We start from the raw sequence: 13,293 nt of genomic DNA, 5'->3' as shown, positions 1-13,293 counted from the left end.
CAAAATATTTTAATTCTCCCACTGTACCATACGCATGATCCTCCTAACCATTACAATTAAGCCATTATGAGTTTTAGTGACAATGGATTTCATAAATTGGTAAGTAATAAGTTCTTTTTTCTGTTGGGAGAACCACATAAATATGACCATACTCCTATTGTAATGAACAATTTCTCCAGTTCATCATATATATCTTGAACATTTCCACCACTAATTTGCTGGATCAGTTGGACTACCAAAAACATGAACAAATAAATAAAAAGGCTAGGCCATGAGTAGATTTGTGGGAAAGATCTATTTCTGCACAAGCTTTAATATTTTACAGCCTGCGCGACATCTCCATTGAAATCAAATTTTCAATCAACATGGATTATCCAGTGGCAAGAATCAACCACTATGTCAGGCGGATACCTGATTAATATCACAATCAATAAACAAAGTGACACAGGAGACATCACAAATAAAGCTAAATTCATAAAAGACACACCAACATAGAACAGTTCAAGGGCACTACTATCTCATGCTAAATTAATTTAAAAAGACACCCACCAAGTAAAAATTCACTTAAACTCAACATTTAGATGAAGATTTTGAGCTGAGCCAAGATGGGGGAGGCCAAAATAGATGACACCGGTCTTGGAAATCTACAATCTTGCCAGTCTTCTGATTCTCAAAGTAGAAGACACCAATGTCATTTTCATCAGTGAAGTAAACGCAATTCCCTTTACATCCAGAGAATTCTGTAGCTGAAACAGAGAAGGAACTGTCTTTACCCAAAAAAAAAACTTGATCACCCAAATTCTTGACCATAACCCAACAACCCCACTCTTGGTCCAGCTTATAAACTTCGATATTAACTGTCTTAGGACAAAGACGGTATCTACGGAGACCGTGGTCAAACCTCCTCTCTCTATCAAAGGACCTATCAACAACGTAGAGCTCTCCACATGACTCCACCAAATGCTTCTGGTTTCCCAAACCACAAAGTGGAGGCGAAAATTGTATCAGCTTCATTGATGAATCAATCCATGAAACTGTTCCCAATCTATCAACAACATAGGGTTGTCCCTTGTATACAGTAATGTCATCACAGTAAAAGTTGTGATCATCTACAAAGGTCCAATTCTCGTCTCCATATTTCACATACCCCAACTTTCCTTCATGAAATAGCCCGAAAATCAATTTATCTTCAACACAACTAGTCCACGCAGAGTTAGGAAACAACACAAGTTTATTCACACCCGCAATATCCATGCCATTACTATGTTGAAGTTTATATGCTTTGCCTACCTCGACAACTCGAAAACCCAACAAGTTAATCACTTTTGGAAAAGAGTCTGGGAGAAACCTGATATGGAGGCTTGAAAGTGGATTCAAAAGACGTACTCGACCAGGTTCAAACTCTTCCACCTTGACCAACCAGCTCTTTGATGAACATGTTGAAAGGTTTGGATTATCATCGGGTGGCTCGAGACGGTAGATGGTACTTTGAGAGAGAAAGGATTGGCCTCCAGCTGAGTTGATGGGGTAAGGAAAAGGGAGAAGCAGAGGAGGAGATATCCCACGTAGTGGAGGGATAGAGGATCTCCATGAAGTACAGACGCTGCGAAATCTTACAACATTGATGCGAGCTTGGACGGTTTTTCCGATTAAAGGCAAGAGTTCCATCGGAAGAGCAGACCAGTCGACCTCTCTCTCACCCATATTTTCGTTGCTTGACTTAGAGAATGACTTTGCAGGAAAAAGAGAAAAAAAAGATCAAAAGCAACCTTATCTCTATATATAAAAAGCGCGAATGCGTTAAAGCTACAGTAACAAAAACAGTAATTTGGTTTGTTCAATCGTTGCACTGTTTGGCTGCCTCTTTCTTTTTCTTTTTTATTTAGGGCGGAATTATTTAGGGCGGAAGAGCATTCACAGCAGTGAAGGCAAAATTTTAGCTATTTAGCTACACCAAAAATCACTTTATCTATTATACCTACATACGTACTGCAGCAGTGGATCTATTTTAACTTTTAACACAATAAAATAATATAAACATTACAATAAAATAATATAACTACTCCAATAAAATAATATATCATACTCCCAAAAAAAATCAACAGCACCACCACAACCCACTCTACCATCAGCCACAGCCACAGCCACAGCCATAGCCACAGCCACCACCACCACTACCACCACCACCACCACCACCACCAGTCCACAGCAGGAAAAAAAAAAAAAAAAAAAACCCACCACGAGCGAGCACTCCGATCACCAGCACAGCACAGCACAATCATCTACCACCACCAGTCCACAGCATAAAAAAAGAAAAAAAAAACCCACCACCAGCAGCAGCAGTCCACAGCAGAAGAAAAAAAGAAACCCATCGCCGCCATCTCCTCTTTCATGGAGCCTGACGACTCCATCATTGACGGCGGCAACGAATGGTACCTAAACACCGAGCGCTGTATCGAACAGGCCTCGTCGCAAGGCTTTCTGTATCTCGGCATGGGCGTATCGGGCGGCGAAGAAGGTGCCCGATACGGTCCTTCGTTGATGCCCGGAGATCGGCGATGGGGCTTGGGGACCAGGTCGACTCGGCGATGGGGCTTGGGGTGGGCCGGTGGAACAAATCGGCGATGAGAAAGCTGGCCGGCGAGCTGAGGGATGAGGGAGATGAGTGGACGGCGAGCCAGAGAGAAAAAAAAAATTGAGGAAGAGAAAAGAAAGAACAGAAGCCGGAGAGAGAGAAAGAAAATAGAAAATGATTATTTAATGAGAGAGGAGAGAGAAGCCTAATAAAAAACTATTTTTTTTTTTTAGATGTGAGCTACAGTGCACATCTAAATATAGATGTGCACTGTAGCTGTGGAGCTAAAATTTCTTATATTTTATTTTTACTACTTTTAATCCATAAACTAATTAACGTCTGACATTTAGGTCATACTGTCAACCAACTAATAGGGAAAGCTGAGGCAGCTGATGGAAAGAATTAAAAATCATTTAAAAACATTAAAATAATAATAAAAAGTTTTATTTTGGTATTAAAAAATGCCACATTAACGTATAAATTTTAAAAACAGAATTAAAACCAAAAAATCACAAAAAATTAAGATCTAAAAGATTTTATTGCGTCTATAAACTTTCTATTTTTTATTGTGGCCATTGTTGAAACGAAAAACAGCCATAAAAAATCGAAACCGTATTTGAGGATCATAAGTTTTCTTTCTTGTTTTGGAATTTCCAAACTTTTACGTGCGTTTATTTGTGCGAGGTTCCCGGGCTTCCAGTACGTTTACTTTTCACGAGTACAGACCAGAAATTGAATAAAAGTAATGCCTATTACTGTATTACATACAAACTTGGGTTTGACAGGGTGTGTGCCCAATTTTTTATTTTTTTATTTATTTATTTTTTGAAACTGGACTCAAATTTCATTTAAATCAAAGAAGCATCAAAGTTTACAGTCATACGCAATTGATGGAACCTCTTCCATCCAAAACAAATCAGAACTAACATTTTGTGCAAATCTAGCAAGCACATGTGCCACCTTATTTCTATCTCCCTTAATGCTGCTCACAGATATCCAATCAAATGCTCCCATCAATTGCGAATGTCCCCAACAATATTCCTAAGTGCTGACTGATTGTCCTTGTGTGCCCAATTTTTTTTAGTAAAGCTACTCCACGGTCTTTTTTTTAAGAAGAGAATGTCTATAGTCTTATTATCTTGTTAGGTGATAATCTATTACTAGTTTTAATAAATGGTTATTCTAACCAACAAAACACTAGCACTTATGCAAGTGCGACATCACCTGATGGTGGTTTTTTTTTTTTTTTTGGTGTTGATTACTGAGTCAACTCACATGTTTGCATAGGTAGCAGTGTTTCATTAGTTGAGAGGGCCTCAAAGTTTGGGTTTTATTATTATTTTTATTTGTTATGTTTCCAATTTGGATTATTAAGTACTAATAAGTAGTGAGATTAAGGGTATTTTTGGTTAGAAAAGTGGGATGATAGAAAATAGAGAGGGGATAGAAAAGTGAGAGAATAGAAGGGATTTAGTTTTCTCTCATTTGTGTTTGGTTGGGAGGATGAAAAAGTGGAGAGATGGAAAACTTATTTGCTTAGTTGAGAAAAAAATGAGAGGATGGAAAATGAAGTTGGTATAAATTTACAATTATGTCCTTATTAAATAAAACAAAAAAGTAACACATTTTTTAACAAAAACAATTGTGTATGTGCAAGTAGACGAAGAAAAAAAAACTGGTAAACAAAGAAATTGGACAAAGAAAAAAAGAAGAAGGGAAAAGCAATTGACGTGGATAAAACCCATGTGCAAGTGCACATGAACACTTTTGTCTATTTTAGGGAGAAAACTTTTTGGTGGACTCAGGAAGAAAACAGATCCCACCACATTTTTTTTCCCACTCTCTCTCCCAACCAAACACTCACTAAAACATCTTTCTCTCCACTTTTCTCTCTTAAATTTTTCATCCTCCCTAAAATCCATCCAAACAAACATAGGCTAAGACATTTATTTTTTATTTTTTTTTCATGTTATTCACACTTGATTTGGTATGAATTTAGCTGTTAATCTACACTTTTAGTCTCCAACGCACTAGCTGCATCAAACAGATGTTGAAAAGAGGTCCAATTGGAAACCCTGACCTAAACAATAAATTAACACAACCCCAACTTTTTGCAGTAATTTGAAAGAATAAAACATCATTGAATGGAAAACTTCTGTGCAATGTGCAATCTCATGGATAACTAGATATTCCATGAACCTCATAACAGCAATTGAAGGGTAAAATATAGTTGGTTTTTGCAGTTCTTTGAAAGAATAAAATGTAGTTATACTAGCTGAAAATATTGGAAAACATGGAAATCATTTTTTATTATTATTTAAAATAAACATTTTACAATCTTTGTGATTACGACCTGGGTGTACGTGTGTGAGTGAAGTCTCACATTGATTAATTATGAGAAGAATGAGTAATTGAACTCATACCCATTGGACTTAGATTTTTTTGAGTTAAATGTGTCTTTATATATTATATTAACTAGTATGTAACCCGTGCTAATGCATGGAAACATTCAACAATAGTGATGATAAGGTGATATTACCAAAGCAAGTGAGATAATCATCTTGGCTTTTATGCTGGGTATTATTATCAAGACAATTGATCAAGCTAAAAATAAATAATAATTACATACCTACCTAAATGTCTAATAGTGTACTGCTGAAGTTATTGTAAGCGAATCAAACATTATATAATTTCTAAAAAGTGATTGTTATAAGCTTTGCTTCCTTCTATTCTATCATTTAGTAAGTTAAAATAACATGCCCTTTACCATCCATATAAAAGACATGCAATGTAGATATAAAAGAGTAATGCCAAGGAGGTGGCAAATTGGAATTGTTGTAGTTAAGAATATTTAAGTGAGTGAGGTAGTTATTTCGGTTTTTGTGTTAGTATTATAATAGTCACTTGGCAAAAAAAAAAATGAAATGAAAAAAACTCTTGGTGTAAAATTATATGATTGTATTTTTTATGGTTTATATATATATATATATATATATATATATATTGGACTCCTTGTCTTTTTCATTGGATGACTCACTTGGAATAAAAAATTTAAACTAAAATGAGGCATGTGGTGCAAAATTATACTCTAATTGAAATTATATTTGGATTCTAATTGTAACTGTGGGGCCTATGGGCCTGATAGCCTCGGCCCATCATGAAACGGGTCCAAGGCCCAGGCCGAGGAGCATAGGCTATTTGTTGTTAGGGTAGAGGAAAGTCTCTTTTCCTGATCCACGCCGAGGACAACCTTATCCTCGGCCTGACAAAGGTGATTTTGGGGAAAGACAAACCCCAAAATAGGCTATCGCTCTCACATTTAATGCGCTCAACTAACCCCCCCTGGCCGCATTAATGGGGAGGTAACCCCTTGGCAGGATAACGTTGATCAGAGTGAACCACTTGAGCACCGATAAGGCCTCTGATGGGACAGACGACCAGGAAAAAAGGCCAATAGGTGATCAACAGATGGAAGGAGGAGATAGGAAGATGAAAACTATAAAAGAAAAGCTAGTAAAGTAAGAAAAGAGAGGGGGGGAAAGAGAAAAGGAAAAAGGGAGAACAATAAGGCCTCCTCGGCCACAGGCCGAGGAGCATCCCCCCATTGGTAAAGAAACTCTTAGTATTTTTCTTTTTTATGAGAAAGTTCATGCTTGGTGATCGACGGCCAGCACCTAAACCTCTCAGCCCACTCTCTATAAATGTATTGTTTGGGCTTTTTGGGCTGAAAACCCATCACTCAGGGTCAATCCAAATTGGGTCCCTACAGTAACGATTTTGCAAGATGAAATTTAAGATTAAATTGAACAGTATGAGAATGAACCTTAAAAGAGCAAAATTTAGCAAATTTATTTTTTAAGATGTCTATGAATGTTTTGCTAGTGTAACTTTCACAAAATTTGTAAGAAGATTTAAACAATTCTTTGTCTCTTCTTCTTCTTTGATTGCAAATTAGGATTACAATTTCAAAAATTCCTAACGACTAATGTAAAATATCAATTAAACAAAAATTTTAACATTAGGATTCCATTCCCTAATATATCCTCAATTATCTTCCATGCAAGCTTACTCTTACTCCCTTCTCTTGAACAATATACGTCATCCCTTGTGCCAGTTTCAAAGTTCTAAAGTGCCAGTTTCAAAGTTCTAAACATCAATGACTTACGATGAGAAATATATGCCACCAAAACACAATCAATTAATACTTTTTGTGGTCACGACAGTTTGCTTATGATGAGCACTTTGAGAGACTCACCAAAGGAGCTCTTGATGATCCTTAGTCTGCATCACTCTATTTAACAATATTGCTTAACTTAGAGATCTTTTGTTTGCTGTAATTTCAGTTGACTCAAAAGAAAAGCTAATGGGTTAGCTCATGCCTTGGCAACCCTTTTTCCTTAAACCATGTGATGATGTAACACATAGTTCTTTAGTTATAGTCACCATTTGTAGAAAATGTTAGAGGAAATGAGGAATACCAAATTAGAATGTGAAATAAAAACATTTTCATCAGATTTTAAAAAAGTGCTATTTATCTTGCATATAGACTCACCTACAAATTTTAAAAGTTGCATATAACAGCATGTGTAAAAAGAAAGCAAGTTGAACTACAATAGTTCCACTAAAGCAAGGGTAGCTACAATAGAAACAAAGACAAACTTTGATCAAATTTCCATTGCTATAGTACATAAGTTATAGTTGCACTCATGCATATATTGAAAGAGTAATTAAGCCCATGCAATTAAGTGGTTCTGAAGTAAAACTACACAAGGACACTAGCTTAACATCTTACAATCTCCTTTTCCCAATTACTACTTTCTAGAGATTTTTATCGGACTCCCTACACCAAGACAGGCTCAAAGAGCCTTAAATCAACATTAACTTAGCCCATCTGTGTAATCCAAAGTAATTAAGAAATTTGAAGTAACAGGCAGCAGAAATTTATTGTATAATTGGTTTATCATGAACCTCCATTGCCCTCCCTAAATTATTAAGATTGAATGTTGAAGTAAATAGTATAAGATTCATCTTGAAAGCTCAGTAATGGTGCTAGAAGAAAATTCCTCCTTGCCCCTTTAGCCATAAAGCTGATAGGGTGATATTCACTGATTCCCTTGTTCAACACAAAGCTAGCAGCAGCCTTATCAAAATCAGTATCTGGTGACTCTGATTTGCAACTGAGCTTCGTGCTTGTACCTGAATTATAATCCACACCACTATACACAAAACAATCCTTGATGCTTTCTGACTCCAAGGACACAGTTTCAGCCCTTCCATCCAATCCTGCAACCAACCGGAAAACAGAAAATCCACCACTACCAGAAGAGTCTGCAACTGCAAGGTTTTTATCTTTTCCTTGATGCACTACAACCATCCCTGGAAAATCAAATGGTTCTAGCATGACTGATCTGCCAATAGCATCTTTCATTGTTGAAACTTCTGCAGGGGATGAGTAATTTAAGATGAGTCTGAAAGTGGCATGAACAGCAGAATTGGTGCCAGGTGCAGGAAATTTTTCCATTGTGATCGATTGGTTTGAATTGGTTAAGACAAAAGTTGTGTCCCCAGACTCTTGGGACAAGGAAACCAGAGAAGTTTTATAAGCAGCAGGGATGGGAGTTATCCAGTCAGAAAGAGAATTGGCTGACCCAGTTTTGATGTCCCAGTCACCACTGGTATGACCTGATAGTAGATAGGGACCATAAAGTATTGCCTGAAGAGAGGCAAACTCAGGCCGGTCATCTGAAGTTCATTGGAAAGACTGTCAGTAATATATCATCCATAATAATTCTTTTGCTAATCATTAAAAGTATGCTCAGGTTCAGTATATGTAGAAACTGGTCAAGTGCATTGACAATACCTTTAATAGCTTCTGTTCTCAAACTAATGGGCAGCTGAAGGGTTATTTTGTCGCCGACCCTCCAATCTCTAGTGACTGATAGGAAGTTTCCTACATCGGGATACGAAAAGTGAAGAAATTATATATATATATATATATTTAATTACTTTAAATTTTGTTAAGTAAAGAAACTCTGTAGTTTGCACCAAAGATGCCAGAGAGTAGGGCCAAATGACCTTTTGGCAGAAAGATTAAATTGCATTGACCACTTTTTCATTTGAGAAAATAAAAAAAAAAAAAAAAAAAAAAAAACAGTCAAAACAAAAAAGGGGGAAGGGAAAGGGAAAAAAGTGCATATAATGATTAAGCACAAGTATAAGCAGTGGAAATTATATGAGGCTTTATCAAGTACCTTATGAAGAGGATCACCAGTTACTTCATACCGCATTTGAGATCCAATAACAATTGGGATATGTGTGTTGGAATGAAAGCCACCTATGTCGTCAGCCTACAAGTGAAAGAATAAATTTTCATCAAATAATATCAAGTATGAAAATCAGAATCTAGAATAACATAGAAGCTTGACTAATTCAGAAGAAAAGTATTTAAACTTCTAAGCATAGCTGATGTAACTTCGAGAGAAGCATAAAATCTGTAAGGCATTCTTATGAATGTATTCACTATTCTGTGATTCCTCTGTACATTTACTACTAATGTATTTCAATTTCTAATGAAATAGAATCCACATAAACATAGAGACAGAAAATGGTAGACAATATGATACCAAAGTGATTTATTACAGGACGTATTTTGTTCCAGAAGTAAAATGAACGATAGGCTAGAAGTAAACTGAATATTATCCTAGAGATATAGTTCAACTTGTTCATCAATGGATGGCCAATAACTAAGGAAGAACTAAAATAAAAGCAAGATCAGACAGAAAACCACCAACTTCAAAAATTCACATAATAATCTTCAGTGGATCATTGGATCTACATAAAATTGAATCTCCTTTTTACTGTTGAGAATCCATTGCCAACTCCAACAAATTTGGGACTAAGGCTTGGTTGTTATGGTGGTTTGTTTTTTAAAATTTATTTTTAATATCATAAATACACTATAGACAAGGACACAAGATGAGGTCATCTCCCGTTACAACCTTTAAACAAAAAAAAATTCAGTTCACATCTTCACTTCCTTGAAAGTGTAAGACTTCAAATATTGCTCACATAAATATCACTTCCTACACCACAAAACATTGTTGGTCTTACTCTCACTTTCAAAACGTCCATAATGAAATTTCTTTTGGAAGGCTTTGAATTTTCACATCAAGATAAGGGATCCACATGTGGAATCATGTATGTTTGAAGGGAACCAAAGAGTGCATGCACGCACATAAGCATTCTGGAACACTACCAATAGAGCATATAATAAAAGAAAAGGTCATTTAATTCTGCAACCTTCTACAAAAAGGTGAAGCAACAGTACCCTTAGAAGACAATGCCACTCATTTCAACTTTGAACCTAAAGATAACTGCTTCATAATATTGTATATTTGCAGTGGAGACAGCACTCTCTAAGGTAAAAAAGCCTCAATTTATTGCTGGAACTTTATTATATGCCAAAATGCACTAGACTTAGTCAACAGAAAATAAGGATTACCTGTAGTGCAAGCACTCCTAGAAAGCAGGGTTTGTCAAATAGATGGGCCAATAATAAATGCTTTGGATCATTCTGCGCATAATAAAATGAAAGGCTTATATTAGAACCAAAAGATCTGAATGACAGGTACTATGAAAGGTACAGAATCAACATGCTACCAGGAAGGCAGGAAGGCACTAATGAAAAATCTAATCAAATAAAGAATATTTAAACTTTCCACAATTCAAATCATATTAGGCAAATGTCTGATGTAACAATGGTAACATTTTAAAATGTTTTTCTTTTCATTAGTGGCTATTAGATGATGAAATGAGCTACTGAATATTGACTAGTGGAACACAAATGAGGTAATTTTCATTCAAGGTAACAGTTCTTGCAGTGTGCTGTCATACCATAAAATATCCAAAGCACAAGTTCTGTAATAATTGCAAATTCAATAAATTACAAGGTAGATTAAGAAATTCATAAACGAAAGTCAGGGGATACGGTAGATATGATAAATACAAAACTAATAAGTTCCAAGTGGCTTAGCAATCTTTTATTTCTCCTGAAACATATCTCAACCAAGTACAAAACTAATATCAAGCAATTAAATTTGAAGTATCCATTAGAGGAGCTAATACACAGATGAATTTACCTACCGTAATGCTATATAACCTGTAAAGAACATCATTCATGCCTCCAGATTCTGTATTAAGTGATAGATAGTGCCTTTCTAAACTGAACTGTGTTACCACATTCTGAACACGGTTGTAAAAATAGTCAACCATCCATGTCACCATTTTTAAAGCTTGGGCATTTTCACCAATTGTATATTGATCAAGTAAGCCTGTCAAGATCTGTCAAAGCAGAAAAGTTGAAAGCTAATTGTAAAATATTTTTAAGACCAAATATATCGTTTCCATCATTTAAAGCAACAGAAGTAGATTCTACCTTGTGAATTGTGTAATATGGAGCCCAAACAGGTTTTATAGCTTCAACACGATCAAATTGCTCAGCCGGAAAGGCAGAAAGATATCCGTTGCCAATTTTGTTTTGGCATGCAGCTAAAGCAGACACTAATGCTGTCATTCTCTGTTTAATAGTGTCACTGTGAGTGCTAGCCCACATTCGTGCTGTTGCACTCATGTAATGCCCTTCAAGATAACAAAAACTAGTTATTCATTGTAAACATGAAAGATAAAATGTAAGATATTAAAATTTCCTCTTTCAAAGAGGTATCTATATAATATGGAGGAACAAAGGATCTACTTATCTCAGTTATTCTTTTAATCCCTACTGTCTATTGATTGTTTAAACACTTGAATAATGTGAACCAATATGCCAAATTCCACCCACTAAAGAAAATAAAAAAAGGCTAATTAACTCTAGCTCAAATGGGACTTCTTTTCCATTAAGTAAAGATGAATGTTACTATCTTGGGTTCAAAACAAAAATAGTAGTAGAAATTTGTAACAAGTATGATGCAACAGTCTTGATAACAAGTTTAAAAACCAACCTACAAAATGACCCCGAAGTTCTTCACTTGGGTCTTCCCACCCCCCATATGGCTTCCCAGGTGTTGGCAAACCGGCTGTCTTCCTGAAGTTCCAAACCAAGCTATCCACATCCAACATCAATAGGTACTCCAAGTTCGTTTGCTGTGCTTGCGCATGTATTGAATTTGGACCCAATCTCACATCATGCAATGACACTTCCTGGAGAAAGCCAGTGGACACATTAAACACAGCTTGATTTTTCATTTTATGATACAGCATATCCCAACTGTATCTATCTACGTCACTGGATGCCAAACTTGACCAAGCGGAATTGTCAGTTGGTGTCAAATGGATTTTATGCTTGCTCCCGGAATCAAAGAGCTGGCCTTGAAGTGTGCTTGATAGTTGAGTAGGAATGTTTGTGCACTCCTTAGCCAATACATGACCACAGAAGCAAAGGACAGCAAAAAGGACCAACATGTTAAAGAACAAAAGGCCCTTCATATTTATAAAAGATCCCAGAACGACAAAGCCTTAAACTTGCAAGAATTCAATAGGAACAAAAGGTCAGAACAGCAAAAACTGTTTTACTTAATAATTTCAAATGAAGAGAGTAAAAGTAGTACTTATAACGATAGGTGGAACATGGTGTCAAACACTAAATCCAAGATTCCAAATGCAAAAGTTCAAACCAAAAGACTCACAAGCAAAGCTTGAACAGTGACAAAGCACGTGCTCACCCGAGGCCTTATTTTATACTCGAAAAACACACATAATTAGAAACATACCACTCAAACAAACTAGTTTATAAAGATAGATTAGCTTTTGTTAGATAGAGTGACTAAAAATAGGCCTCATTATCCATATCAGGTGGAGTTTTATGAGCAAGAATAGCCATCTATAAATTTTCACTATAATTTTTGTATGGTCATAACATTTTTACAACATATGTCAACCCATCATAAGTCAAAATAAAATAAGACCCATCACAATGCAAAATTGTCGGGTATTGTTTTAAGATTTTATTGCATCCATAAACTTTCTATTTTTTGTTGTGGCCATTGTTGAAACGAAAAACAGCCACAAAAAATCGAAACCGTATTTGAGGATCATAAGTTTTCTTTCTTGTTTTGGAATTTCCAAACTTTTACGTGCGTTTATTTGTGCGAGGTTCCCGGGCTTCCAGTACGTTTACTTTTCACGAGTACAGACCAGAAATTGAATAAAAGTAATGCCTATTACTGTATTACATACAAACTTGGGTTTGAGAGGGTGTGTGCCCAATTTTTTTATTTTTTATTTATTTATTTTTTGAAACTGGACTCAAATTTCATTTAAATCAAAGAAGCATCAAAGTTTACAGTCATACGCAATTGACGGAACCTCTTCCATCCAAAACAAATCAGAACTAACATTTTGTGCAAATCTAGCAAGCACATGTGCCACCTTATTTCCATCTCTCTTAATGCTGCTCACAGATATCCAATCAAATGCTCCCATCAAATGCGAATGTCCCCAACAATATTCCTAAGTGCTGACTGGTTGTCCTTGTGTGCCCAATTTTTTTTAGTAAAGCTACTCCACGGTCTTTTTCTTAAGAAGAGAATGTCTATAGTCTTATTATCTTGTTAGGTGATAATCTATTACTAGTTTTAATAAATGGTTATTCTAACCAATAAAACACTAGTACTTATGCAAGTGCGACATCACCTGATAGTGTTTTTTTTTTTTTTTGTGTT

General features: G+C 35.8%; 2 protein-coding genes across 2 annotated transcripts; both read right to left on the bottom strand.

Annotated features, from left to right (window-relative positions):
• Positions 1-454: 454 nt before the first annotated feature.
• On the bottom strand, positions 455-2,155 carry LOC111996896 (putative F-box protein At1g65770). The gene has a single exon (XM_024028939.2). The coding sequence runs from the start codon at positions 1,702-1,704 to the stop codon at positions 571-573; it is 1,134 nt and encodes a 377-aa protein (XP_023884707.1). The 5' UTR covers positions 1,705-2,155; the 3' UTR covers positions 455-570.
• A 5,057-nt stretch (positions 2,156-7,212) lies between these two features.
• Positions 7,213-12,329, bottom strand: LOC112024486 (uncharacterized). The gene is made up of 7 exons (XM_065781394.1): positions 11,575-12,329; positions 11,010-11,212; positions 10,718-10,915; positions 10,077-10,148; positions 8,728-8,922; positions 8,436-8,547; positions 7,213-8,317 (listed from the first exon to the last, which is right to left on the bottom strand). Exons 1-7 carry the CDS (start codon positions 12,056-12,058, stop codon positions 7,566-7,568), a joined length of 2,016 nt encoding a protein of 671 aa, XP_065637466.1. The 5' UTR covers positions 12,059-12,329; the 3' UTR covers positions 7,213-7,565.
• Between the last annotated feature and the right edge of the window lie 964 nt (positions 12,330-13,293).

Source organism: Quercus suber, unplaced genomic scaffold, assembly GCF_002906115.3.
Source record: "Quercus suber isolate HL8 unplaced genomic scaffold, Cork oak 2.0 scaffold_265, whole genome shotgun sequence".
Lineage (NCBI taxonomy): Eukaryota > Viridiplantae > Streptophyta > Magnoliopsida > Fagales > Fagaceae > Quercus > Quercus suber.
The sequence above is the reverse complement of the archived record's forward strand: the minus strand, read 5'-3'. Positions and strand labels throughout refer to the sequence as shown.